This window comes from Neopsephotus bourkii, unplaced genomic scaffold (assembly GCF_033783945.1).
Source record: "Neopsephotus bourkii isolate Nb327-2 ecotype Australia unplaced genomic scaffold, CSIRO-AGI_Nbou_v1 NB_1154, whole genome shotgun sequence".
Classification (NCBI taxonomy): domain Eukaryota; kingdom Metazoa; phylum Chordata; class Aves; order Psittaciformes; family Psittacidae; genus Neopsephotus; species Neopsephotus bourkii.
Genome location: NW_026901640.1, coordinates 172388 through 199092, shown reverse-complemented (window position 1 = coordinate 199092; position 26705 = coordinate 172388). Strand labels below are relative to the sequence as shown.

Here is a 26705-nt window from a genome sequence, read left to right as displayed (position 1 = left end):
CTCTCCCTATCCCTCAGGCGTCGGATCTGCAGTAAGTGTAAGCCGCTGCTGCTTCCAGAGAGTCCTTTGTCTCTGGCGTGAACAGGTCCTAGAGGTCAGCAATGTAGAAAGAGGTCACACCACAGACATGAATGGCCTTGGTTTGTCCCTAAGGAGCTCCCAGAGCTGCACAACACGGGTCTATTGCCGGGTAAGGTGAGCACAGCACCCCAGCACCAGGGCGGCATTTCATGTGGCCGCAACAGGCATTTCCTCGCCCTGGGAGTAGGAAGGGGTCAGGTTGTTCCCAGGGGTATTCGAGGTCCTTCAGAGAGGTATTCTCATTTGGCTCATATGTTCTGGGGGCTCACAAGTGGCTCTTTTCTCACCAAGACAAGCTCCTAGCAGCTCGCTCTCACATCTGCACGCTGGGCATCAAAGCATGCCAGGGCAATAGGAAACTCTAAGGTTTCAGCTCTCAGTGAGGGCAAGGGGAATTGGTGGAGCTCAGCGCAACAAGGAATTCTGAATTCCTTATTTCCCCCTGTCGTGGTTTAACCCAACCAAAGCAGCAATACCAAAAGCCCATCGGTACCCTTTTGGGTCTTTGAAGTACCCTCTCTTGAGGTAGTCTATGCCAAAGATGCATGGAGCCTCTGGGCCAGTCACAATACGGTGCTTTTGCCATTCTCTCCCAGTCAGGCTGATTTCAGCCTCCAGTACAGTCAACTCTTGGGATCCTCCTGTCACTCCAGAAATATAGATGGGTTCCACCCCTTGACAGCTCGATGGCATCAGGGTACACTGTGCACCGGTATCTACTAGAGCCTTATACTTCTGCGGGACTGATGTGCCAGGCCATCTGATCCACACAGTCCAGTAAATCCGATTGTCCCCTACCTCCACCTGGCTGGAGGCAGGGCCCCTCTAATAGTCATCACAGGATTGGACGCTTAAGTCATGTTGAAAGGGATTATTCTTCTTTATCACAGGAGCTGGAGTAAGATCAGCTCTTCCACTCCACCTGGGAAACTGCTCACCAGAGACTGAAGCCGTAGCTCTCATGGGACGCTCAGTCTTGGCCTTTGCTCCTCTTTTCAATTCACTCACCCGTTCCTCCAAAACTGAAGTAGGTTTTCCATCCCACTTTGTCATGTCTTCTCCGTGATCCCGCAGGTAAAACCATAGGGTAGACCGTGGCGTATACCTCTTGTATCTCCTTTCTCGAACAGTGGGACGCCTTTTGCTAATAGCTGAAATGTGTGTTGGTACACGCGAGGAGGTGTGGAGGTCCGAAGTCGAGAAGTCACCTCTCCTTCTTCTTCTTCATCATGTGATGATGACTCCTGATCATGTTCTGGATCGAGTAGTGAACACATTGTTTCTTCATCTTGCTTTAACCTTCCTGCCTCCTTTTTGCTTTTTCTCTTGCGTACAGGGGCAACCGATATTGGTACGAATTGGTCCTCTGGTTTAGTTGCAGTTGTTATCACTGTGGTTTGAGTAGCGACTGTACTTGTTGCTGGGGGTGGTGTAGCTGCTGTACTTGGAGCTGGAGTATCCGTACTGGCTGTTGCTTTGCCCTCAGATCCAGCGACATTTTTTTCCTTTTGAAGGTGCTGGAAAGCATTGAACATGGCCCTGTAAGCGTAGGCCAAGCCCCAGCACGTTGCCATGATTTGTCCGTCTCTGGTATGGCCAGACTGACCACACACCTCATTTAAGTGTTTTACTAATTCTTCTGGATTTTGCAGTTGTTCGGTGGTGAAATTCCAAAGTACTGGAGGGGCCCACTGACCTAGATACTTGCCCATACTGTCCCACACACCCTGCCACTCATGGCTGTCCAGCCTCAGAGAAAATCTCTTGGTCCTCCTACTTCGTTGTTTAACCCCAGACAAGACCCAAACCTGACTCTGCTTAACTTTTGAAAACAGATGAAATAGTTGTGGCCAAAATACACTCTGTATACGTGCCAACATGGTGATCCCCATCACAATCAGCAAACAAGTCTCAATAGCATTAAACGGCCATTCAAAACTCTCAAATGATGCTGTAAATGCTCTGGGGGGAGGAATGGGAGGGTAAAAGAATGCCTCCTTCACAGGTTGACCACCCGAGAAGGAGAAAGAATATGTGTAATTGCTAAGCATTTCTATTATATACCTCCCAAAGTATAAAGGTGGTGACCATACTGGGAACATAAACCAGATAAGTTTCATGATCAATAATTCTATTGTGTTACAAGTCATCATCATAAAGTACACTGAGACAAGAACTTTAGCCCAAGCCCCACACTTGAAAAACACTAATACAGCAAATACCAGATCTAAGTAAATTACAACATTCTGAAGCTGTGAGATCAAGAGGAACAACCTTGAGAGCCAATAAATCAGCATTGTGATGAATGACTATTAATCCGGTCAGATCTGTTGTTATCTCAGCCCCTTCGTGCCCCACGTTGGGCGCCAAAAGAACTGTCGTGGTTTAACCCAACCAAACAGCTTGTTCACTTACTCCCAGTGAGTGGTGCCAGGCGTTAGTCTGCCCCCCCCCCTTCCCCAGGGGCTGCCGCCCCCTTTCCCCGCTCCCAGAGGGGTGGGGAGGAGAATCGAAGGAATGCAACTCCCACGGGCGGAGATAAGAACAGTCTAGCAACTAGTGTACAATACGAATCACCACTGCCACCACCAACGACAACAATGATAAGAGAAAACAGCAAAGGAAAGGAGTACAATACCACGCGCCGAACCACCAGTCCGACCCGGCCGACCCCCTCTCCTCCCGGGTCCCTCCCAGTTCCCCCCTCGGCATGACGTGCTGTGGTATGGAACACCTCCTCGGTCAGTCCGGGTCAGGTGTCCTGTCTCTGCTTCCCCCCGGCCCCCCCTCCTCCCTGGCAGAGCACGAGACTCACAAAGTCCTTGGCCAAACCAAAACATCATTTTTATCAGCTTTGTTCCCAGCCCGAAAGTCAAAACACAGCACTGCACCAGCTACCAAGAAGGAGAAAAAATGACTGCTGCTGCTAAACCCAGGACACCCCCAGACCAAACTTTTTAAAGAAGCTGCACTCCCTGATGAGGCAGGTGGTGAAAGTACATTCCTAAGGGAACTTAAACAGAAATACAACATGACAGCAGGTGTTGAGCCCCATCACTTCCACAGTTTTCTGGTGAAACTTTTAAAAGGCCTATTTTGGTAAGGAATAGAACTCTGTCTCATTCTTTGCTCTTGATCCAGAGTAGCAAGTTACTTTTATTCATCGATAAAGCCATCACACTTTGAGTGCCTTGGCCTAAACGAGCTGAAGCTTCAATTTGAAGATGTGCCTCTATTTCCAGATTTAATCACAACTGCTCTAGAGTTTTCTGTAAAACAAAGACCAGTTATGAGTGGTTTTAAAGTTCCAGTTTTACAGCCTTTTTATGTCATCACTCAGTTGAACAACATAAAAACCCCACAATGCAATTCAAATAATGTGTGTAATTAAAATGTACTTACTTTTACTTCAAGACTGGAGTCCTGTAATTCAAAACTAGCCAAACCCCGTTTCTCACTTTGGTGCTTTCTCTCTTTAATTTAGGAGAGGAAAGTTTTACAGGGGGAATTAAGACCTCATTTACTGAACCAAATAAAAAAAAGGCAGATTCAGAGCAAGTGTTTTCAGTTTCACTTAACTGATTGGACGGAGAGGAAACAATACTGCTTAGGAGCTGAAAAGCAGAGGGGATGTTAGTAAAGAGAGATGTGTTAGGATTCATAGCCTGTCTGGGACGGGGTGAGGGAAGAGACTTACAAACCACCTATGGATCAGTGCAAATACAACTGGAGGTATTGTGTGGCATAATTACATCAGTACTTCTACTGAATATGCAATTTTGCTTCTTCTGATACTATTCTTCAAGACTCCATTGGTGTTGGGAGCAGACAGACTGAGGCAGAACATCCGTTCTGTGAAATCTTTAGTGCTGATCTCTGCTTACAGTAGGGAAGATACTGCACTGTTCACAGTAGCATAATTTGAGAGGCACAATATGTGTTAGTCTGAGTTAAGAGAGTGAAAACACTGGCTCTGAAGCAATGCTTGCTTAATGCAACCTCATGGGAACCTACTGTGTGTTGGAATCTAAAGAGCTTTGTGATATTCTGAGTATTAGCGTTTCTAGATGCACTTCCTCTGCAAAATACCCCATTATTCCTCTCAACACAATGTAGAATAATCCTGAATGATTAATTCTGTTCCAAATTTCTGAAATTCTGCAGTACCTTTTTCTCCATGGCTTGATTCTTGTTTCACCCTGGCATTTTTCAGTGATGTCAAAACCAGATATTTGATCTAGAAAAATATGTAAGAGTCATATGAGGGGAGAATTTAACACTATATTTAACATGCAGTCATATTCAGGAGGGAGAAAAATGGGTCCCTTTGTTGGGATGGAAAATCACCTAGAGTTTCATCTCTGATGAAGCTGAGATATAATCATACTATTTGCTTAGCAGTAACAATATTAGCCTTAAGCAAATAAGGGTTGTTGCTGAAGACTTTACAGGATTTGAGCTTAAAATCAATGGCTTGAGTCCTGGGTATTATTTTCCCAAAACTTATGCAGACTATAGGCAATAGGTCTTGTTTGTGTAGATGTGAGCATAAAAAGTCAATGGAATTAACAAATTCCATACTTTACTGTGAGACTGTGCCTTTGGTCAGCATTTCAAGAAGCTATGGAATCTAGAAATGGGCACTGGGACCCCAGGCAGTGTGGGAGTAGGTAGTGACTCTGAGTACAGCTTTTGGCACGTAGGAGGCCAAGTCCAATGTATCACTACTCACCTCATGCCTCTGAAGGGTTGGAAGTGGCAGAATGTTGCTATGAACACAGGTCACCAGCAGATCTAAAGACTGGGTGTCTTCAAGAGCTTGCGGTGATGTGGAAAGTCTGCATCTTGGGAGAGAGGGGAAAGTCATTCTTTTTGTTCTTTGAGAGTTTAAGCAAAGTTTTGGAGATCAATGGCTGGTTCCTTTCTTTCCTTCTGGGATGGACATCTTTCCATACCATTGCATTCTCAGAGCAGGAAGAGGGAGACAGATAGGAAGATTGTGGTGGATCACTGCTGAATTTTGAAGCTGACTGGCCAGCAAGAACTTTTGGCAGCTTATGGGCGGCACTGCATTTATTCTGGTAAAAGAGAGTATGCATGGTGAGGTGAAGATTGGCATTACACCCAACTGTGTGGTACGCTGTGATTTGCAACAGATGTGAGTCATGGGGAGGGTCAGTGGACACCCCTTCACAGTGATGCTTCAGCTGGACACATTGTATTGTGAAACTATAGTCTGAGGAGCCAAGACACACTGCTCTTTCTTACCTCATATGTAGCTTTTCAGAGAAATAACCTGTCTGGTAATTAAACATAGACAATTCTCTTACACAGTTTCAATTGTGCTTACCAGATGTTGGCAGTACTGGTCATCTGGGAATGACTTACTGCACTTCCAACAAAGACTGACACCAGTACCTTCAGAAGGAAAAAAAAATCGAGAGAAACACAGTAATGTCACTAGTCATCTAGACAGGGTGCTCAGATCCACGTATGGTCACTGGATCTAGAGAAACACAGAATGTTGATTCCACTGGCGAAAGGGAACTAGAGCTGTGACTACATTTTGCTCTTGGCACCACTCAAAACCAATCTGCCATCCCTTCTCTCAAACTTCAGGATATTTGAAATTCTACTGCAGCTCCATGTTTTGTGGTTCAAAATGCTTCACTCATACCCTGGCCTAGAGAATTCTGTTGCTATGGAGTTTTGCTTTCTATAGTTTATTCTGCCAACCCCTGCACCTTCTGATGCCTGTTCTTTTCTGGAATCATTGACAGAATTAAGGATTTTTTGGTTTGACACAGTGCCCAATACCTTAGGCCTAATAATGCTCCTCTCAACTTCAAGAAACCAAGGTATGTATCACTGGCTTTATATATGAAGTAGGAGGAAATTCTAAATATTTTTTTTCCTGTGAGACAAAGAGAAAGAGGAAGAAGTTCCATTTATTTCTGACAGGCAGAATTTTACTTCCAGGATGTGAGAGGCACAAAAGGACATGACCAAAGACCTATCAGTCAGTGGAACCACTTTGGCTTTACAATAACCAGCATAATAAAAAGCAATACTTGGCCCTTTCACTGTGGTTGGTTAAACAACAATCCCTTCTAGCTGAATTACTGAGAACAGTAGAGAAGGCAAAAGAGATTTAAGTGAGATTTAACAGAGTTGACACAGTCCAAGACAATGAGGAATTTTGCAACGGCTAGCCTACACCCTCCTGCCATGTGGTCCTTCCTCTTCATCACAGGAAAACTAGATAATGTTAAGGAAAATCCTAGAAAACTCTTCAAATCTCCACACTTTGTAGGGATGGAGAGGGAGAAAGATCTCTTCCCAGTGTTTGCAGAACCTGCCCTCTTCTGTCATTGTTTTTATTATTCTGGATAGCTTTCCCTCTAAGAGCAGAGAAAAAAATGAAAAAAAGCCTCTGGTGCCATAACTCCTCCCTAAACAGCTGCTTACCCACCCTTTAAAGGAGGAGCAGCAGCACTGCCAGACAAGTATTAGTTTTTAGTAGGAGTTTCACAAGCAGATTAGTTTGCTAGTCCTTAGAGAAACTATGGGGTGTCATCTTGTTTCCTTCCCAAATAAGTTCAATTCACAGCAGGACCTGAGCTGACAGCCATACAGCTCCACATTTTTGCATAGGGAACTTCAGAAGAAATTTAAGTTAGAGAGAAATGAACCAGAATGTCACATTTTTACTTCAGTGCAAGTGATTTTTCTGATGGAAGACCTAGCATCTCTTGTACCAGCTACTGCAACTGATCCCTTACAGCAGCATGACACAAACACAGCTCTTCTCTGAGGTCATAAGTCCTGCCCAGTGTGGAACAATGAGATGCAGGAGATGCAAAAAATAAGAACTGACCTTCTTAGTATGTAAAATGGGAACAAGATTATTAAGTCTTCTACTTTGCAGAGGTATTGGGAGGAGTCATTCACTAGTATTTGCATAATGTATTGTAATGCCATTCACAACAGATGCCCCAGATGTTACTCAGAAACCAGTGTGGTTCATTTCCCATGCGAACAAGTCCTTTCTGTCCCGATTTTTCTCTGAGAAACATGAAAGAAGAAGAAAAAGGAAGCCCAATAAGCCATTATTTAGACTTGGGAATAATGAGTGTTTATCTGGATTTTATAACACAAATTATGTAATGAGGCAGAGAAAAGGCTTTTGAACAAATATGTTAATGAGGTGGCAGCTAAGGGAAGGTTACAGACTTGCCAATTCCAAATCACATTTTTTAAATATGATTTTATTTTTCTTTCTTTCTTTCTTTCTTTCTTTTGTAGTCATTACCCTGCAAACATTCAAATGTGCTTTAGGGCTTCAAGCAAACTATTCAGACATTACCAATTCTAGGTCAAGAAAGCCTGATCAGCAGCACAAACTGACTGAGAAAACCCCACTGACTCAAAATTCATAATGAGGGCTTTTATGTAGGAAGTTGTTGGGCACAGGGATTGTACTGAAAGGACTGTTCGTTCAGAGCCTCAAAAGCTTTTCTTGGAAAAGTATCAGATGCTCCACTGGGAACTTAGTTGAAAGATACTCCTAAAGCAACACAGTGGACTTGCGGTGGCTAGAAAGTACCGATTGGAAAGAAAACGGAAAGTAATGAAACAGGGATTCTCTCTGAATGCTGGCAATAACTCTTTTCCATTTAAATTCCATGTAAACCTTCCGGCACGTACCATTATTGTACAAGAGCTCCTCCAAGCACCTTTTTAAGTCGAGCATCACACAGAGGTAAGTTCTGAACTCGTTATTTTTTTAATGTGATTTTCAAAAGCCTGCGCAGATGACAATTCTGCCGCTGCTAAGTCCTGGGATGTCTCAGGGTCAGTTTTTTTCCAGTTTTGTTTCTCAGTCTCAAGTATGATACATCTTAAAGGCCTTGTTTAATATAATTTTGTTAACACTTTTGTACCTCTGGATGTTAAATGGAGCCTGCAACATGACTATGTGGAGAGTTTTTGTCTTGAAAGGGAATAGCAGTTATCTAGGTCAAACGAACTGCTTTAAAACAGGCAAAATGTACTTGTGTGCTTGAACAGCATTTGAATTAGTGGTGGAAAATATGTGGATCTCTAATTAAATGAATCAACTGGTACCTGGAAAGCCTTCTTGCCACAGACTATTCCTATCCAGTACTAACAGGAGTAACTGAGATGATTGGCTAGTAGTGAATAAGATATAACAGAAAAGCAGCTTCTTGGGAAAGGCCTAAACTACACTAAAACCTTTCTTTTCCAATTCTTCCACCCAGACGGATGACCTTGGAATGCCTAGCTTCCAAGGGGACTTGATTTCTAATCCCTTTCTACTAGCCAAAACAATGCAGGTTAGCCTTTGTTAACTAGTCTTCAGCAGTGTCCCTCTTCTGAGTGGAACTCTTTACAGTGACTTACAACATTGAATCTGGTATCTTAAGTTCAAATGGGATCACTAGACTCTGTGTGTGGTTTGATAACCAGGCTGTCAAGTCCATCTATAAATCTGCTGTCTTGAAAGTTGTGGCTATTCCTGTCTCAGCTATACCAGTTCCCAGCCATAACTGGCCCGGTCTCTTGAGCTGGCTTTGGTGCTCACTGAACACCTCATTGAACTTATTCGGCTCAGTAACTCAGCAAAAAGTTAGGGCTTTCTTTGTCAAGTTAAACCCCAGTGAGCCCCAGAGCCACCAGCGGAGAAACGGATAGAGAGACGAGACAGGGCAGTGGCAGTGAGCCATGAGATGGGCTTGGGTCTGTTACTGCACCATACCATTGGTCCTTCATATGGTTTAAAATGCCTGTGTTTATTAAGACAGCATAGCAGCAAATGGGAAGTGGTATCTAGTAACCAAGAAAAGAGGCTGAGGTACAACAGACCTGATTCAGCTTCTGGTTGTACTTCATGTTACAACATATATCTAAGTCTCTTTGTAACACAAAGATCTGAGTTCCTTTGTACACTGATTTGAAGCTTACTATCAAGAACAAGAAGAGCAGCAAATTTGTTATTCAATGAGTACCAAAATTTAGCCCAAAGGCTGCTACAATCTTCCACTTCTAAATGGTGTCTGCAACCAAAAGTTACACCATTTTACCTACCATTTACCATAATTTTACCCAATGTCATTAAAGAAGTAGTAAAAGACCATGAAAGCACACATCTTGCATACATATTTGTAAATACTGCTCTGATCTGCTATGTTCAGAGCTGTGCTCACGAGAGGAAAAGATTCCTTTTTCTTGAAGGCCTGCAGTCAGTGCTCAATTAGCATGAGCTGAATTTCAGGCTGTGAAAGGTTTTAGTTTGAATGCTCTCTGAACCATCTAAAATTCCTGCTGCTGGAGGTTTTGCAAGCACGATGGGTTCTCTGCAGCTTCCTTTTGCCTGGCTTTCAGACTAGTTCTGTAAAGTAAGCAGCCAAGGCTTTGTGTGCCTCCACCTTGGCACAGTGAAGAGGAAGCTCGTGTGCAAATTATGTGAAAGAGCTGCCATTCCTGTAGCACTCTCATCCAGCCAGTGCCAAGTGTATCTGAGTTGTAAGCATAGACTGAGGAAGGCAGGGAACAGCTGGAAGACTTCCAAACGGAACACGCTCCTCTGTGCTTCTCTCCACTGGTGCATACAGACCCCATAGAGAGCAGTGCCCAGCCTTGGCCTTCATTGTAAACTGCTCTCTTCCCCCGTTTCATACAGTCCTGCTCTCCCCTTCCTGCATCTTTACTATGCATTGCACAGCCTTACCACCTCCTTGTCTGAATGTAGACATCTTTTCTCTTGTCCTTACTCAGTATTCTTATTCCCACCCACATTCTGCTGTTATGATGATATGTGAATACGTGACTCTAACGTTTGGATTCAGGCAACTTTTCAGCCTCCTGGCTCTTACAGCAGAATACGAATTGACACATGAAAACCTTCAAGTTTATAAAATAGTGATAGTGCTACCTTAAATATGAAGTGTGGGTGGCAGGATGGCTTGAGCAAGGAGGTACCAAGGTCAGAATTTACCTTCAAGATTATAGGTTCAGTTCAGTGCAGGACTTTGTTCCTGCTGTTCTGCAACAGCCAGTGGCTTTGCTTGGGTTTAGCTGAATTCCTAGCTGACTCCACAGGAACTGAAGCTGGCACTGATTTCTCCTCAGCAGAGTCAGTACAGATATTTTTCATGAACAAATATTTTGCATGGACTCCAACAAACCAACCTCCTGAAGCACGCTTCTAGAAAAGGAGCTTACTTCTGCAAAACAAGTAAAGAAATGAAAGTTACTTATTTCTCTGGTCATGCCTAAGCTTTTGCTGTAGTCTGGGAATGCCTCCACATTTAGGTTTTGAACCTCGGTTTATCAGTCTTGGCCTTGATTCATAAAAAGATTTCAATTGCTAAGTTTGGGACCCCGGTCTTAGATACAACCATGCTCAGATAAAGGTGATATAGACACACTTTCTTTCAAATCTGAGCTCCATGTTGTTCCTGTATCTCCCTCTCTCATTCAACTGGTATTGTCGAGGCAGCTCTATGGGGAAGAAGTGGGTATTTATCTCTAAGGGTCAGGTCCTTGCTGATCTTGACCGGCAACTCCCTGTATTCCTCCTTTCTGCTTTATAATCTCTTGGGAGGTGATTCGGAGAAAACTCCAGGAACAAAGTTGCCAACAAAGTTTTCAAGCTGACAAGCAGGTATTCTTTATTGCGGCGCCGGGAGACACGGGGGATAAATCCTCCTAACGTGTGTCCCCGTACTGCTATTCAAGCCACCCTTATATAGTCACTGGGCATACATACATATTCATGAGGCTACGTATGGATTACATCATTTTCCAGAGAGTTCCCCGCATGCGTACAGAATTGTGGTGGTGGTCTCTGAGGGTCGGTTACTTCTTCCAACAATCTTCATCACTTCTGGCAGCCTTTGAAGCACGCGCAGTAGATGCTCATACCAGTTTAATTGGTTCGTTAGCACCAGAGACATAATAATCCTCCTATCCTCCTACTTATCAGTTAGTTTAACTGTAGCCTATCCTGGACACCTGCCATTCCCAGATACTCCTTATCCCTGTGTCCTGTTCTTCTAGACTGTTTTTCTTAAAACTAGGCCAACTATAACGATTTATCTTGTGAGAATTCTTAGTATGTTCTCTAGTTGTACTCTGTTTTTTTTCTCTATGTATCCTGCACCTCAGTAATTTTCCATTGTTACTGTTACAAAGCCATCAAACTTAACATTACTTAAAACTTCTTATAAAAGTTTCTATATCCCATTTTGTGATTTTGTGCCCCTTTGTCTCAGAGGCCTGCACCATATTCTTATCCCTGTCCCAAGTCAGCTGTTCCTAAGAACCCTAGGGAACATCGTGTTTCTCATGCCCCTTCCCTTCTCCCCCTGAAAGTATACCATTCTGGTTGACAATTGCTATCTGAACAGCAGAAAAGGGTACTCCACTATCTTTCAATCTGATTTCCTATTATTTAATGCTTGTTCTTTTCTGTTAATCCTTCATTTGTTTTGTTGTGTATCACAGAACGTACTTTGCATGACACACTGAAGGCAAACTTGCAATAATTCTGCACAACAAGTAAATATGGATCCCCTTCTCTGTATTGGACACTGAGGCATGGGCTAGTTAATTGATTTGCCTGCAGGAGTCCCTGTTCTCATTCCTAGCTACAAGGAGACTCCTTTCACAGGACTAGTCAATCTAAAGATGTCAACACGTCTTTGTGGGTTTTCTTTTCATTTTTTCTATACTGTACTGCATCTCGTAAGACAGACAGTTATTTGCACTGGTCTATCAAAGTGTGCCTAGTACAGCTCTTTTACAGTTAACTCTGCATTTTCTTACCTAAGTGCTTGTAGCCTCTTTGTTGGCTATAGACCATTTTTTCATTGGAGACTGGCCACAGAAATGCAAGTTTTGGCCATTTCCCTGCTTTCTTCTAGGCTTTGCACTGGTGTGAAGTTTCCTCTGTGTTGGCAGGTTACCCAGAGGGACTGCTGCTAAAGGTTTGAAGATTTGGATTCAGTCCAGATCCGGCTGGCTACTGTTTTCCTTAGCGGACATTCACTGCTTTTACAAACAAGACAGTAACATTGGAGTGTCTTGTTTTGAACTTCTGTCACTCAAGTTCCTCTGGTCAGCAGAGGACAACACAAGCTGTAGTCAAAGCTCCCTCATTACTTGCTGTGGAATCTGAAAAGCTTTATTCCTTTGAGTAACTGCTTGGTAAGACTGTACTAAGAGAGTGAAGGATCAAACTGTTAACATATGATTTACACCAGCCTTCCATTTCAGGTGGCTGTTAACATCCCAAAAGCAGAACATAAAATACCAGTATCTGTCTTCAGTCTGATGCCCGGTAGCTCCAGTTGTTCCTTTCTGGCATCTTGATAGTGCTTGTGACCCTTTTCGTGGCACCATCACTTATGATTCCCATTCCATGGCTACACTCGGACCAAATCCCTGAAACAAATGGCATCAAAAATAACCTTTCAAGTTAACCTTTCTGGGTTATTTTTAACCCAGGTTGCAGGCACACAATCCCTCACAAAATAGCAGGCAGTGAAGCATAGCCATGCATGCCTGCACAGACCTTTGTTTTGGGGAGACCACTGCTGTGGTTTTAACTCTCATTCCCCTAGAGGAGCTAAGTCCTTCCTCACCACTGTGTAAATGAGTGACAGATGATTCCCCTTGGCATCATCAGCACCTCCTGAAAGCCCAGCACCTGCAAGAAGCCGCGTGTCACACTTTGGTCCCTACATATAATACGCATTATGAGGATATGTGCTTACTCCTGACTTTCTGCAGGCACCACGAGCAGGGTGGTTTTTAAGACCCGCTCCCAGCCGGTGCCGTAGCTTTACCCACAGCCATGAGGCAGCTTTCCCTGTTCTGGGCAGAGGGGAATCTCAGGAACCGCGAAATGCCCCCGCCGTGTCCCGGCGCCCGTGTGACGGAGCGGCCCGGCCCCACCTGGCTCAGGAAACCTCCCGGAGCCGGGGAGGGCCTGCGGGCACCGGGATCGCGCCTGGACGGCGGCTGCGCTGCGGCGCGATCGCTCCGGACCCGCGTCTGCAGCACTGCCAGCCCGGTGTGCCGTGAGGGCGGGAACGAGCCCGGTGTCCCCTCAGGGCTGGAGCCAGCCCGGTGTGCCGTGAGGAAGGGAACGAGCCCGGTGTCCCCTCAGGGCTGCAGCCAGCCCGGTGTGCCGTGAGGGCGGGAACGAGCCCGGTGTCCCCTCAGGGCTGGAGTGAGCCCGGTGTCCCGTCAGGGCGGGAACGAGCCCGATGTCCCGCCAGGGCGGGAGCGGCCGGCCCCCGTCTGGCCGCGGGCGGGTCGCGTCGCCCCAGCCATGTCCCTCCGTACTTAAGGCTGCGGGCGCTGCTCCTGCCCGCGCCCTGACCGTTTGTCCCCACAGAAGATGGCCCCGACCTGCCTGCAGACCCTGCTGAGGTGCCGGTCCTTCGCCATCCTCTTCCTCACGCCGCTGCTGCTTCTGCCGCTGCCGATCGCTGTGCCGACGCGGGTAAGTGCCTGCGGGGCCCCCTCGGAGAACAGAGACCCCCGCTCTGGCCCCCGCTACCCCAAGAGCCCTGGGTCTGGGCCCCGCTGCCCAGGAGCCCCTGCCCCAGCCGGCCACCCCGCGCCATGTCCAGGCTTCCTGTGCTCCCGCCTGCTTGCCCACCTCGTGCAGGCCATGCCCTGGGCATGCTGTGCAGCACCGGCCATGCCCGCCACAGCATCTCCCTTGCACCGGAGCAAAGCACCTGATCCCTGCTAAGGTAACTTCGCTTCCCCGCAGGGCACTGGAGCAGCTCCTTCCTGCACCTCATCTCTGAAGCATTTCTGCCACTCGGTCCCAGATCTCAGGAGCGTGTGTTGCAGGTGCTACTCCCAAATCTTCAGGCACTGGTGCTCAGCAGCCCAACTCGCAGAAGGAGCTCTGTGCCAATCTCTATTCACCCTAAGGGTTGTGCCACTGCCAGGACCCGGGGCTCCCATGGACACAACCTGTCTTGCAAATTGGATGCGATTCTTTTTGAGCCAAAGATAAATATACACATAACTGGCCTGCACATTTAGTTGTATCTTGCACTGTCTAGTAGTGGTGGCAGTGGACTGAAAGATAGGACTTCTGGGTTCTCCAGCCCACTCTGCTGCTGAGGCTCTGATACACTTCAGGGAGAGCTGCTGAGTGGCGTTCTTCATCAGTGGTGCAGTTGGGAGCTGTGCATTGTGCATTATGCAGTGATCACAACAGGTTTCAAATGCAATATTCTCCATTTCACATCCATCTTACTCTAGAGGTGGTGATGGCATAACTCCTTTGCTTTCAGTGGAGTTATACCAGCATAAAATTGGACTAACCCAGTGAAGAGCTTGGTCTCTAATGTCTAGTAGCATTCTTGGCAAAGTGTGAAAGCTCCATTTATAATATTTTAGCCTACTAGAGCTATAGAGGCTATTATAATGCTAAAAGCAGCCTTTCTTCTGAGTGATCTGTATTGCTCAATATATTATAAAGTGCAGGAAAATGTCATGCATATTTATAAAGCCAGGATTGCCAGCCACTCTGGTTCACCTGTCTGATATCAGCATTGCCTTTCAGTTGAATGCTGGTGTTTTACAGAAAGAGGAATTCCTGACAGACACTGCTTTGATCAACACTAAGACAATTCCCCTAAAAATAAAAATATGGCTTAAGTTTTTTGGTATTTGTAGGAATATTGTGTCATCAGTCTAATCTGGGAAATTACAGTATTTCACAGTGGGAGAGGAATATTTCCACTAGTGATTGCTTTTTCAGCTCTCAGTGAGAAGGCAACTCACTGTCTCTGTTGTCAAATAACTAGACACTAAAGAAACATTCTGTGACTGTTCCCATAAATCACAGGTTGATGTAGGTATAGATACAGACATATATTTCATTCCAGATCCTTGGTTGTTTGAATTGGTTATGGTTGTTTGAGTTAATTTATAAGCATGGTTGTATTTTTGAACTTCATATAAATTATTTACTCTCCACTCTATGAAACCAGAGTTCCTTCAGTATTGTGATTTTTAGTCACTTCAGGTCGTTTATCTGTGTTTCATACTGGCAACAGATTAACTACAATCAGCTCTAGCACTTGCCTACTGTGGTGTAGCAGAAATTCTGTCATGAGCTCACCTCATACTTGTTAAGGGAAGAGACCTATAGGATCTGTCTGAATAAATATTTTTTTTTAAAAAACTTGTGCTATAGTTTATTCCTGGAAACCTGGAGGGAAAAAATAAAATAAAATCTAATTACTGACAAAGGCTGTTTTTTGGTTCCTCAGCTTCTCAAAAAAATGAAGAAAAGCACACCCCTATTTATAAATATCACCTTACAGCACTTTTTAAATGTCACTGTAACACCATTTATTTTTGCAATAGAGTCCCATTTGTTGTTTTAAAATAAAATCCTATAAACACATACTCTAAACATGAGCAAATTCTGAACTACAGAACACTGGCTTAAGCTTTAAAACCGTGTTTACTGTTGGCTAATGAATGCTTGCTTCTCTGAACAACTTTGAAAGTACAAACCAAGAAAGGCTGTGGTACAGGAATGCCTCATCAACAGTGCAAAAAGATTGCAACATTTCTAACCTAGGGAATCTCCTGTCCCTGTCTCAGTAAGCATAGTCTGAATTGGGAAAGTAGTGAAATACCTCTAACGTGCTTAGTCACAAAAAAAAGCAAAAAAAAAAAAAAAAAAAACCAAAACCAAAAGGATTTTACTTTAAGAGTTACTTTTAAAAGTTAAGAACTTTTCAATGATTTAATGATAGTAGTTTCTGGGTTCAGGTGTGCCACTGTACACACCTCAAAGACTTGTGGTTTCAGACAAGCTAATCACATGCACTGGGAAATCTAGCCATCCATTTCAAAATAATTAACTTAAAGTAGAAATGCCCAAATCTACACTGTTAACAATTCTTGGCTCCTAGATGTGAAATCTGCTCACCTCAGCTGCCAAAAGGTAATCGTACGCTGCAAACTGTATGTACCTAGTTGTGAAAGGTTTGTTTTTCTCACACTGTACATTTTGGGAGCATGCATTAAAACAAATACTGTGGTCAAAAAGATCTTTTTATGCAAGTGACTTCAGAACAAGGTTTAAAAGTAAAGTTTAAATCCTCAGGTTTTCTGCTACCTATTTCAGCATAACTGGTTAAGCTACAAACAATGGAGTATTTAGGCTTTTTATAAGAGCTACCAACATGTTTCTTATCTTTAAAAATAATTTCCTGTGCTTAAACGTGTCTTCCATCATATTGCAGGAGGCCAAATGTGCGTATATGATCATCATCATGGCTGTGTACTGGTGTACTGAAGTGATCCCACTGGCTGTTACCTCCCTCATGCCTGTGGTATTTTTCCCTCTGCTTGGAGTTCTGAGCTCTAAATCAGTAAGAAGCTTGCTCAATTCAGATCTGATACAGGGAAATACATTGCTGTGCTCCCCTTAAAATATTTAGCAAACAAGCCAGATAGGAAAGCGCTCCAGTTCTGTGGTGCTGTTTCTGACTCTGTTGAGCAGTGTTCAGGGCTCCTGTATGGGAAGGTGCTGAACTAAATATATATTTTCTCAAAATGTCATGGGTGTGGGGCTTAAGGTGGTAGAGGGAAAGGTCTGTTTCTAGGCATGGATCCTGCTGCACCTACTAGTGCCAGCAGTTTGTGTGTTCACAACCCATCCCATGACAGAGCAGTGTGACATACTCTCTGTGAGATTTCAAAATGCATGGAACAAACTTCTTCCAACAGGGTAGAGATCATGATGCCAGCAAGTACGCTGTGTCCCCTCTAAAGCTCATTCTGGCTGTTTGGGCTAGTGCTTTAGTCCAAGGCTATACCAGGTACTGTAGCTCAAGTTCACTTCTGGCCAACAAGCTAGTAAGGGTAGGTGTGATTACTAAAGGTTCTAAGAAAGCCATTTTGGGGCTCAGCATTTCTGGTACCTACACAATACTTTGAGCTCCTAACAACATCTTAGGAAAGTGCTGCCATTTTATACTTTATTAACTCCTGATGATCCAAAAAGAAGGTGCATGATGCAAAAAAAGCCTTGCACTGAACATTTTGACACTTAAACAGAAGAGCAAGAGTTCAGGAAACTGAAAGTAGCTCTAAGGCTGGATCTTCCCCTTCTGCCAGTGTTGGGATGGGGTCTGGTGCAGAAAATGGCTTTGAGAGGACAGAAGGCAAAACATATTAGTGAAGCTATCAGGAGGCAGCATTTTGGCACCTGACCTACCTTCTCTGTCTTTCAGGTGTGCTTTCAGTACCTAAATGACACAAGCATGCTCTTCGTTGGAGGGCTGATTGTTGCAATTTCTGTTGAACATTGGAATCTTCACAAAAGGATTGCGCTGAGGGTGCTGCTGATTCTTGGGGCGAAACCTGCACTGTAAGAGTATTGCCTTACTTCTTCCTAGCCGCTGTCAATTTTGCGGAGGCCTAGGGATGGTGTTTAACAATCAGAAAAGAAGGGAACCTTCAAGAACCTCTTTAGCTCTCTGCACTTGTACAGACTTTACAGAGGTGAAGTTTGACAGCAGGAGCAGTGTATTTGTCCTTTAGCCAAAACCAGCACCTGACTAAATTTAGGTGCTTGCCATTGGAGGCAAAATGATGACGGGCTTCATCATGTGTAGACTAAGGAGCTAACTGGCTTTCTGGGATTGCTTCAGTGAAGGTGGCAGAGCTGTCCTGGAAGGAAATCTGGACACTACACGCACCCCTGTGTATTACTGGACACTACACACATCCCTGTGACTACAATGCCTAGGAAAGTCTGTTTTCTTTTCCTCCTTTCTCCTGTGTTTCTCTCTTTTCAGCCTAATGCTGGGATTTATGGTTGTCACTGCTTTCCTGTCCATGTGGATAAGTAACACAGCCACCACTGCTATGATGGTTCCCATTGTCCAGGCTGTCCTGGATCAAATGGACAACACAGAGTATGATATGACCATGATGGAACAAGCAACTGGGCAAACAAACAAAGTGATCGAGCTGGAGGAAAAGAATGCATCAGATCCCACTTCAGCACATGGTAGGGGCCTCTGCAGTGATTGATTCTACTGAACTTGCTATGCTCAGAGCTCCCTGACCTAGAAAGAGTTTTCTGTGCCTTTTCCAAAGAAAGAGAATGGTGACCTGACTGAAAGCACCCAAATGCATGACACTTAGGTTTTACAAAATGGCTTCTAATTTTCCTGGTTGCCGTTTTGTTCTGTTTAGTGCTAGGTCCCATGCAGATTATGTTCTTTCCTGCAAGCTGTGGTCATTCTCCCATAGTTTCCCTAGACTTAACTGCCTTCTCAGGGAAGTGAAAAGCATATCCTGTGGGAAGTATAATCCAGCCCTGAGAATCCCAGTCTTGTGATTATCGGTGGGGATTCAGCTTCTAAGCCACGTAGGAATACTTGAAAAACTTTGTGCAAACACAGCCTATTTTGGTTCTGGAGTAATAAATATCTCTTTATTGACCTAATTGTATGTGGAGTTGGGGAGAAGAAAGAGAAACACTTTAAAAGCTACACGGACAAGAGGAGCTGGTGTCATTTGACTCACAGTAGGCAAACTGCTGTTTGGAATGCTTTCAAGTGTGATCTTAACCTGATGCTTGACTCCACAAGGTCCTTCTGTCAGTGCTGTGGTTCTGCAGTAGGTTTCACTTGATTTGAACCATGTGCACAAACTCAGTCCCTCTGGTTTTGCTTCTCTGCAGTGCAGGTAAAGAAGGCTACATTACTAAATACAATTAATGATCAGATGTGTGGTGCCTTTCTCTTTCAGAAGAGGAAGGGCTGTTCTGGGGATCTTAATGGAGATGTGATTTTACCAAATTAGCAAGTTGATCTGCCACAATTCCCTGTGTGACTGTGCACAAGGACAAGTGCAAACGTTGGTAGTGCATTCTGCATCCCACATTTCGAGCTTTCTGCCCAGGACACAACTGGCTCATTTTCTGGCTGACATGTCCAGGGGAGACACAGTGTAATAGAAAGGGTGTTTATGTATGCCAGACATTGTTCTCTTATGAGATTGACTCATAACTGCTATATTTGTTTAGACCTTGGAGACATAGTTTAGATACAACCGTGATCTCTGCTTTTAGTTTGCTTTATTTCTTATCTCACTTGTGAAGGGAGAATGCATTATGATTGTACAAAGCTCAGACACCACTTTTATGTAAGATGTGCAAACCCACAAGTATGTCACTTAGTCACGCAGAGTGCTCTATAAGGGTGCTCATTTCTAGCTTCCAAACAGTTATATTAAAGATAGATTTTCGTATTTGCAAATGCTCTTTTTAATATTGGTTAGAAGGATCTGCATGGCTTTGCTGGCTAATTTATTGTAGCATGTGGTGAAGGTAATAAATGTGTGCAAAAATACCTTTTGGTATTGTTGAGTTGATTGTAATTGCCATAAATTCATTGTCCTGCTCCATTAGTCTAGTCAGACTTCAAAATTAGGTTGTTAACCTCAGAGAACAATGAACAAAGCAGCAAAATTTCATGGCTGATGTAAACTGACACAACATATTGATCTTAACAGTTATGTCAGGCAATACTTCAGGTGTGGGTGGGGTGTTTTCTGCCTATATTACAGCTAGTAAAGCTAGTTGGGTTATTTCTGGGGTATTGGAATGGTTTCAATGACTTCAGCATGTGGCTGGTGGTACGCCTCTCTGTGAAACAAGAAATTACTGCTGAGAAACTATGGCACCTATACGGACAACAGCATCTTTGGATCACGTAGACCCAGATATTCAGCCTCTCTCTTTAGCTCCTCATGAATATGAGTCCAAAGTATTTGGAGACATATCTGTGTTTTTTTTGAATTAAAATAAATGGCATACACAAAGTGTACTGAACCTACAGACCCTGTCCTGAACTTTCTGCAACCCTAACTTTCCCTTAATTGTGTTTTTTGTGTTTAGCCATAGGCAGTGGACAAGACCCTGATGATGCCAGATCTGAGGAAAAGAAGAAGAGGAAGCGGATAGGTAAGGGAATGACACTTTGTATATGCTATGCTGCCAGCATTGGAGGGACTGCAACACTCACTGGAACAGCACCAAACATGGTATTGAAAGGCCAGATGAATCAGTAAGTAATTTTTGCTATTTCTCTTACTTATACTGTTTTACTGTTTCTGTGACCAGCTGACTCTTCTTAGATGACAGTTTCACTTGCAAACCATAAGCAATAACCACTTGGTGAACTAAGAGTGAGGAATGTGTATGAAGTGATGGGACTCACTGTTTTGCTTCAGCCTTTTTTAGGCAGCTATGTGTTGATGTCATAGGTCTCCTGAGAAATCTGGCAATCAGCAGAGGGCTTGTTGATCAGAGATACTGGTTCTTCTGCCTCCACTTTTTCAACTGAAATGTAACACATCAGCAGAGGAACTGCAGTGAAGAGCCTCAGAAGGATGTATGATTAACTCTTCTCAGAAGTACACTGAAGAGAGCTAAAAATAGTTTAGCCTCTCCTATAATATTATTCCTCCATGCTGTGGCTGTGGAAACTGTACAGACACCGTTGTAAAGAGAAGGAGTTATCCACAAAATACTCTCTTCGCTAAGCTGAGTGTGGGAATTGATCTAAATGCAACCTAATCTACAGTGGAAATTTTGCAGATTCCACAACAGTCCCTCCACAGTCTTTCCAAGTCCTATAAGTGTAGATGAGGCCCTCAGTGACATGATTTAGTGGTGGTCTTGGCAGTCCTGGGGTAATGGTTGGACTTGATGATCCTAAAGGTCTTTTCCAACCAAGTTTATTCTATGATTCTGTTGGGAGTACTTCAGCCTCAGCTGCCACATTACCCATTGGTTTTAACACCCAGCTGGAAATTTGCTATTGAATAAAAATTGCAGTTCTTAAAATACTGACGTCATTTTTTGAAACCAACCAGCAACTTTGTCTTCTGTTGAAGCGATCTGAAGTACAGCTATTAATTCCAGGGAAGACAGTTCCTTCTCTCTTATTAGCATGAATGGGGAGGAAGAAAGAATGTCCTGTCTTGGGATAAATGGACAGGCATGTTGGAGGTGAAAGCTACCTAGGATGTCTGTGGAATTTTTCAGCAGTGCTAGTCTTACTGAGATCTAAAAGATCAACATGAGCTTCTATATGCATTAAAATAAAATACAGGGAAAATCAAGGATTATATAGGTTTTCCCTGAAATCAAGGCTGCCTTCCTCTTGACTTCAGTTAGGCTATGGATGTTACCTATAATTACATAAGTGGTTGTCCCGGATTTACATGTACAATTGTCATTTGCACATATTAAAGGGAGAGCAGATTACTAAATGTTTTGACATTCATATGGAAAACATTTATCTTTTCAGGTTATACCCCAACAATAACGATATTGTGAATTTTGCTTCCTGGTTTGGGTTTTCATTCCCAAACATGATTCTTATGTTGGTACTAGCTTGGCTTTGGTTACAGTGCTCCTTCATAGGACTCAAGTGAGTATTTAACTACATGATATTGTGGAAACCCCTCGGCTAATGCAGATCAGCTTATTGAGAAATACGGGTCAGATGAATCCACTGACAAGTTACTAATTTTGTAGCAGAAAGCAGTTCCATTTCAAAGGAACATCTGAGGTCTTGAAACCTTTTGTGTTCATGGGAGTTGCACTAAGGCAAAGCTTTATGTATTCTTAATATTCAGACAGAATTGCCTTTTTATATTTCAATTTCAAATCTGTGAATGTCAACCCTAAGAGAGCTAGCATATCTGGTTTGCTGCCCTTGATTCAAAACTGTGGTTTTCATTCCAGGCTGCTCAAAATTGGACAGATACTTAGATCCATTCATAGACCCCATTCTTCTGTGAGAATCGGCATGTCCCCATGAAATACTTTGACACTCTTGTCATTTCTTTGTTCCTGGCCTCTGCTATAGTCTGTGTTTCTGCCCAGGAGTGACAGCTTCAGAATGGCAAGCGTGTTAAATCCTTCTAGTATGTTAATACTTACAGTATTTTCTTCTTTTTTTCTTCAAGCTTTAAGGAAAGCTGGGGCTGTGGAGCAGAGAAAAGTGATAAGGAAAAAGCTGCGTACAATGTGCTGAAGACAGAAATGAAGAAGTTAGGCCCTATCTCTTACGCTGAATTCAATGTCCTCCTAATGTTTATTTCTCTGGTTCTCTTGTGGTTTTCCAGACACCCAGGCTTTATAAAAGGCTGGGCCGCTGGGCTCTTCCCAGGAGGAGAAAAGTAAGTTTTAGGGGATTTTTGTCCTGCACCCTCTTGACTGTGAATCAGATTCCCTTGCTCTTGCATTCCATTTTGAGTGTGGAGTCATTAATTCCAACCTTATTGGAATTCACGTGGTTTCTGGGCTTGACCCTATCACTTGTGTATGAGATCACCAGTTGATCTATTGTTTGACGGTTTGTACTGCAATGAAGGCTGGGGGCTGGGATATGGAGGAAGCTGAAACTCCTAAAAAAGAGAAACTTCTGCAATGCTGGCCTTAGTCACACTGGTATACATGTTACTGTTTCGTTTTTTATGAGCTCCAGTGAGTTGCAGTATCCTATGAATATTTGGTAATATCACCTCTGAACAATAGCTTAGAACTCACTGGGAAACTGATTTGGTGCTCTGAATGGCTTCTTTGCAGACTGTCTGTGGCATATTAAGGGGCATAAAATGACCTTAATGCACAATAGGATTATTATTCAGGTCATTTCTTTACACATTGTTCTTTGAGATACAACTGTTGAACGCTGGCTTTACCACAGAGAGCCCAGGAGGAGCTGTCATCTGTGACTCTGGTTATCGATGTGTATTGTAGCTAGTTTCTTTTACTACTGTCTCTGTTGTGGCAGGTCTGAGAGACCTCAGTTGTGACCTAATGACCCATATTGCTAATGTAGAAGCCCCAAACAGGACACCAAAGAGAGTGACTAAGATGCTAGAAGCCAGCCACCTTCTAGGAGGAAAGATACCTATTTTCTAAGCTATATTCTCTTTTCTTCTTCAGGTATATCACTGATTCTGCTCCTGCTATGTTTATTGCCTTGCTGCTCTTTATCCTTCCTGCTAACAAACCCAAATTCACAAGCTGGAATGCAAGCACGTCTGACCCTGAACAGACTAAAGAAGGTATTTAAAAGAAAAAGTATAACATTGTGAAACAGCCAGTGCCAGCTAACATGACAGACACATATACTGGATTTGCGTCCAGTTCTTCAGGGTAGCTCACCTCTCTCTTCTTGGTCAGGGCTGGGGCACAGTCCCTGCTCATGTGTACTACCCTTACCCTATGCAGGTTTCTCAGTAACATGCATCTGCCTGTTGGGTCTTTTCCTGGTAGCTTATAGAATAGGAGAGAAAATGTCTTTACTTTCTCAAAACATGTTCTGCTTCTCATTTCTCACTTCAGATACAAAAAAGCCATTTTTGACAGCCCCGCTGCTAGAGTGGAATGTGGTTCAAAGGAAGATGCCCTGGAGTGTTGTGCTGCTGCTGGGAGGAGGTTTTGCATTGGCTGATGCAAGCGCAGTATGTCCTGACATCTGTTTTTCTCTGACTCAAAGGCAAACTTCCCTGGTTCACTATCTAGTCCTGTATTACTGGGCATGCACCCAAAACCACACCCAGTAGAGATGTTCAGATCTGAAGGCAGATCCAAAGTAGCAAAAACTGGGAGGATAGGTGAATATTTGTGGCTATTTTTCAGGAGTTTGTATGCTTTGACCAAGTTCTTCAATTTTTCTGACCTCTTGGAGGCTGACACACTTTGTCGAATGGCGTTTATATAATTTAGGAATCATTTGGCATCATTTGGCAGGAATGTTACACATAATGGGAGTTCCTGTTCACCAGCAAGGGGTTCTGAGCCTCACTGAAAAACACTCTTCTTTCTTGTCAGAAATCTGGGCTCTCAGTTTGGCTGGGTCGTCAGATGACTCCATTAGGATACATCCCACCATGGGCCACTGCAACAGTACTTTCACTTACAGTAGCCGTCTTCACGGAATGCACCAGCAATGTCGCCACAGCCACCCTCTTCCTACCTATCTTTGCATCCATGGTAAGATTATTTCCAGTCTGTTATCCTACCAACTGGGAGATCAGAGTTAAACTGGCAGTCTCTAGTGGCAAAGCAGTATCGTATTTATTGTCTTAAGTGTTGCTCCAACGTTAATCTGAAAGCCAGTAATGAAACAGTTCATCTGACAGTATACCATCATGGATAATGATTTTAGTTGGTGTTTGCTGCTATGTTCATAGCATCATATGTAGATAAAAAGTGGGAATGCAAACTTTCTCCAGTCTGCCCTACCTATCCACCTGGAACCTGAGAACCAACAACCTGGAAGAAGCAGCTAATTCAGGGTGCCTGTCTGATGGCACCCTCTCTGAAAAGGAAGCCAGTTCAAGCCTTTTGTAAGGTGTGTCCCTTGGACCTGGAGAAAGTGAAGTATCATTTTGTATTTAAAACTTCTAGTCATTTTGTATTTAAACCACCAACTCAGAACTGGAAAAACAACCAAAAACATTAAATGAAACCAACCTCCAGCATTTCCTGTTCATCCCTTTGCGTGGTTCCTTCATCTTCATGGTTTTCTGCTAGACAACAGAAAGTGGTAGGCCCATTATTAGAAATGTGTCATTTTCCATAGGAAGCTAGAACAATTTTAAAACTTACAGATAAAAACCTGGTAACTTTTGCTGCCTTTTTTGAGCAGAATTGAAACTGTAACATAAAGGAAAAAATAGGTTACTTTTTTTTTTTTTATTTGGAAAATAGAACTGCTTTATTCTTAGACCATTTCATCAAAGTAAACTGATCCAAGTCAAGGTGCTGAGCAATTAGTGACTTAAATTGGCACTTAAATTCTGAGTCCCACAGAGTTTATGTAACATCTGAGAGTGGTACTCCACACGCCTAGTAATTATAATCCCACCCCTGTGTTACCCTGGCACAAGTGTGGTCTGAGGTCAAAGAAAAGACCGTTAGATAAATTTGACCAGAACTCCAAATTATACCATAGAGCAAAACAAACAAGAAGAAAGAATCAAGCTTGGGTTTTACGTATTGTGGGACAGGAAACAAGAGCAAAGTTATCTTTAAGCATGTGTGGATTTCAGAATAAAATGCTTGCAAATTGGTGATATAATAGCAGGAAACGAAATGAGCCCGTGTGCCTCAATGGGCTGGAAAATGTTCTTTATGTTTTTCTTTTGGAATACTTTCAGTGTGATATTCTTTTCATTTCATTGCAGGCTGCATCTGTCAAAATCAATCCTTTGTATCTTATGCTGCCTGGTACTCTCAGTACTTCCCTTGCCTTCATGCTACCTGTTGCAACACCGCCAAATGCAATAGTGTTTTCCTATGGCCACATCCATGTTTTGGATATGGTAAGATGATAATTTCCTGTTCTCTTATCTGAACCTCCCTACTGCCTTTGTCCTGAAATATGGTGAGAGTTTAATTTTCTTAGCCAAGTATTTACAAAGTACCAGGAAGATCTTGTGGGCTGTAACTATCACTGTATACCTCTCTCTTATGCAGTCTTAATATTGCAATAAGGATTTGCATCTCTGAAGTAACTATCTTTCTCACAGGCTTTGGCAGATACACAGCCCAGACCCATTGCAATTAAAAACTGACAAATTGTATGTCTCATAAACACTGAAGGGTTAAAATGCAGTCAGTGCTTTCCAGTCTTGTGGGGCTTTGGCAAGTGTAGCTGCAGCCTTGTTTCCACTGGAGCTGAAAGAAGAAGGTAACAATCAGCTGCCCTAGGCTCTTGTCCTCTGATTGCCTGCCAGACCACACAGTGCAGGTTCTGTGCCTTGTACCCAAGCATTATCAGGTTTTGAAGTAGAGACCTGAAGGAGGCAGAACTGTTCTTAAACTAATAAGAGTAATTTGTACATGCCTTAAAGCTCCTAGATCAGTTATAAAGCAAAGCCTTCAAAGACTTTGCACGGTGTGTTCCACCTAAGCAAGAACACGGGACAGTGGGTACAAGGGCTACTTCTGTGATTTATCTGACCATGTGTCTTTCTTGTGTATGTATAAATGGGGTTTGCTGCAATTTGATGTGCTCGTGTTTGGTTATTGTTGGTTTGGACTTGTGTCCTCACAGGTTAAAGCCGGAATAGTGATGAACATTATTGGAGTCTTCTGTGTCTCAGTGGCCATCAACACATGGGGAAGACCTATGTTTGGGCTGGACACATTCCCAGCATGGGCAAACACCACAGCTGTCCCGTGAACAGTGAAGAATTCATGTGTTCAAGAAGGAAAGGACCCTTAATACTCCTCCCTATTGCCCAAAGGCCTATACAGAGTCTCATCACTACTTCAGATCCAGTGTCAAGTGTTTGTTTCCTTCTGGGAGGCACACATCAGTTCAGGATGAACGAGTTGTTCTATCAAATGGTTTGAACTATCCTATCACCAGTATGGACTTGTAAATCATTAGCATTGACCACTGCACTCAAGCAGGTGCTGAAAATTCATTACCTGTTACTTGCATCCACAAGTCAGCAGCTATACAAAGAAATCCCTGTTTCTTGTCTAGTGAAAGAAGGGG

At 43.5% G+C, this 26705-nt stretch overlaps 2 protein-coding genes across 4 annotated transcripts; one reads left to right on the top strand and one right to left on the bottom strand.

Annotated features, from left to right (window-relative positions):
• Nucleotides 1-3890: 3890 nt before the first annotated feature.
• On the bottom strand, nucleotides 3891-7834 carry LOC133217629 (uncharacterized). The gene is given in 5 exon segments (XM_061363249.1): nucleotides 3891-4318; nucleotides 4814-4948; nucleotides 4950-5159; nucleotides 5432-5541; nucleotides 7789-7834. Coding segments are annotated over 5 exon segments (636 nt in total). The 3' UTR covers nucleotides 3891-4183.
• Nucleotides 7633-26705, top strand: SLC13A5 (solute carrier family 13 member 5). 3 transcript variants are annotated; one of them, XM_061363274.1, is made up of 13 exons: nucleotides 7633-7843; nucleotides 13508-13615; nucleotides 16398-16526; nucleotides 17391-17527; nucleotides 17958-18172; nucleotides 20069-20237; nucleotides 21486-21608; nucleotides 22150-22362; nucleotides 23135-23256; nucleotides 23537-23655; nucleotides 24026-24187; nucleotides 25384-25521; nucleotides 26256-26705. In XM_061363274.1, exons 2-13 carry the CDS (start codon nucleotides 13511-13513, stop codon nucleotides 26382-26384), a joined length of 1761 nt encoding a protein of 586 aa, XP_061219258.1. In that variant the 5' UTR covers nucleotides 7633-7843; nucleotides 13508-13510; the 3' UTR covers nucleotides 26385-26705. The 3 variants fall into 3 exon arrangements, with proteins under 3 accessions (XP_061219258.1, XP_061219259.1, XP_061219260.1); XM_061363275.1 differs by lacking the exon at nucleotides 7633-7843 and adding an exon at nucleotides 13216-13355; XM_061363276.1 differs by lacking the exon at nucleotides 7633-7843 and adding an exon at nucleotides 14897-14989 and having other exon boundaries at nucleotides 13484-13615.

Excerpts from the sequence above, each read along its gene's own strand:
- SLC13A5 (XM_061363274.1), top strand. The coding sequence starts at position 13,511 with ATGGCCCCGACCTGCCTGCAGACCCTGCTGAGGTGCCGGTCCTTCGCC. Across the intron at positions 16,527-17,390 it reads GAGTTCTGAGCTCTAAATCA|GTGTGCTTTCAGTACCTAAA; the intron begins GTAAGAAGCTTG and ends TCTGTCTTTCAG. Across the intron at positions 24,188-25,383 it reads TACCTATCTTTGCATCCATG|GCTGCATCTGTCAAAATCAA; the intron begins GTAAGATTATTT and ends ATTTCATTGCAG.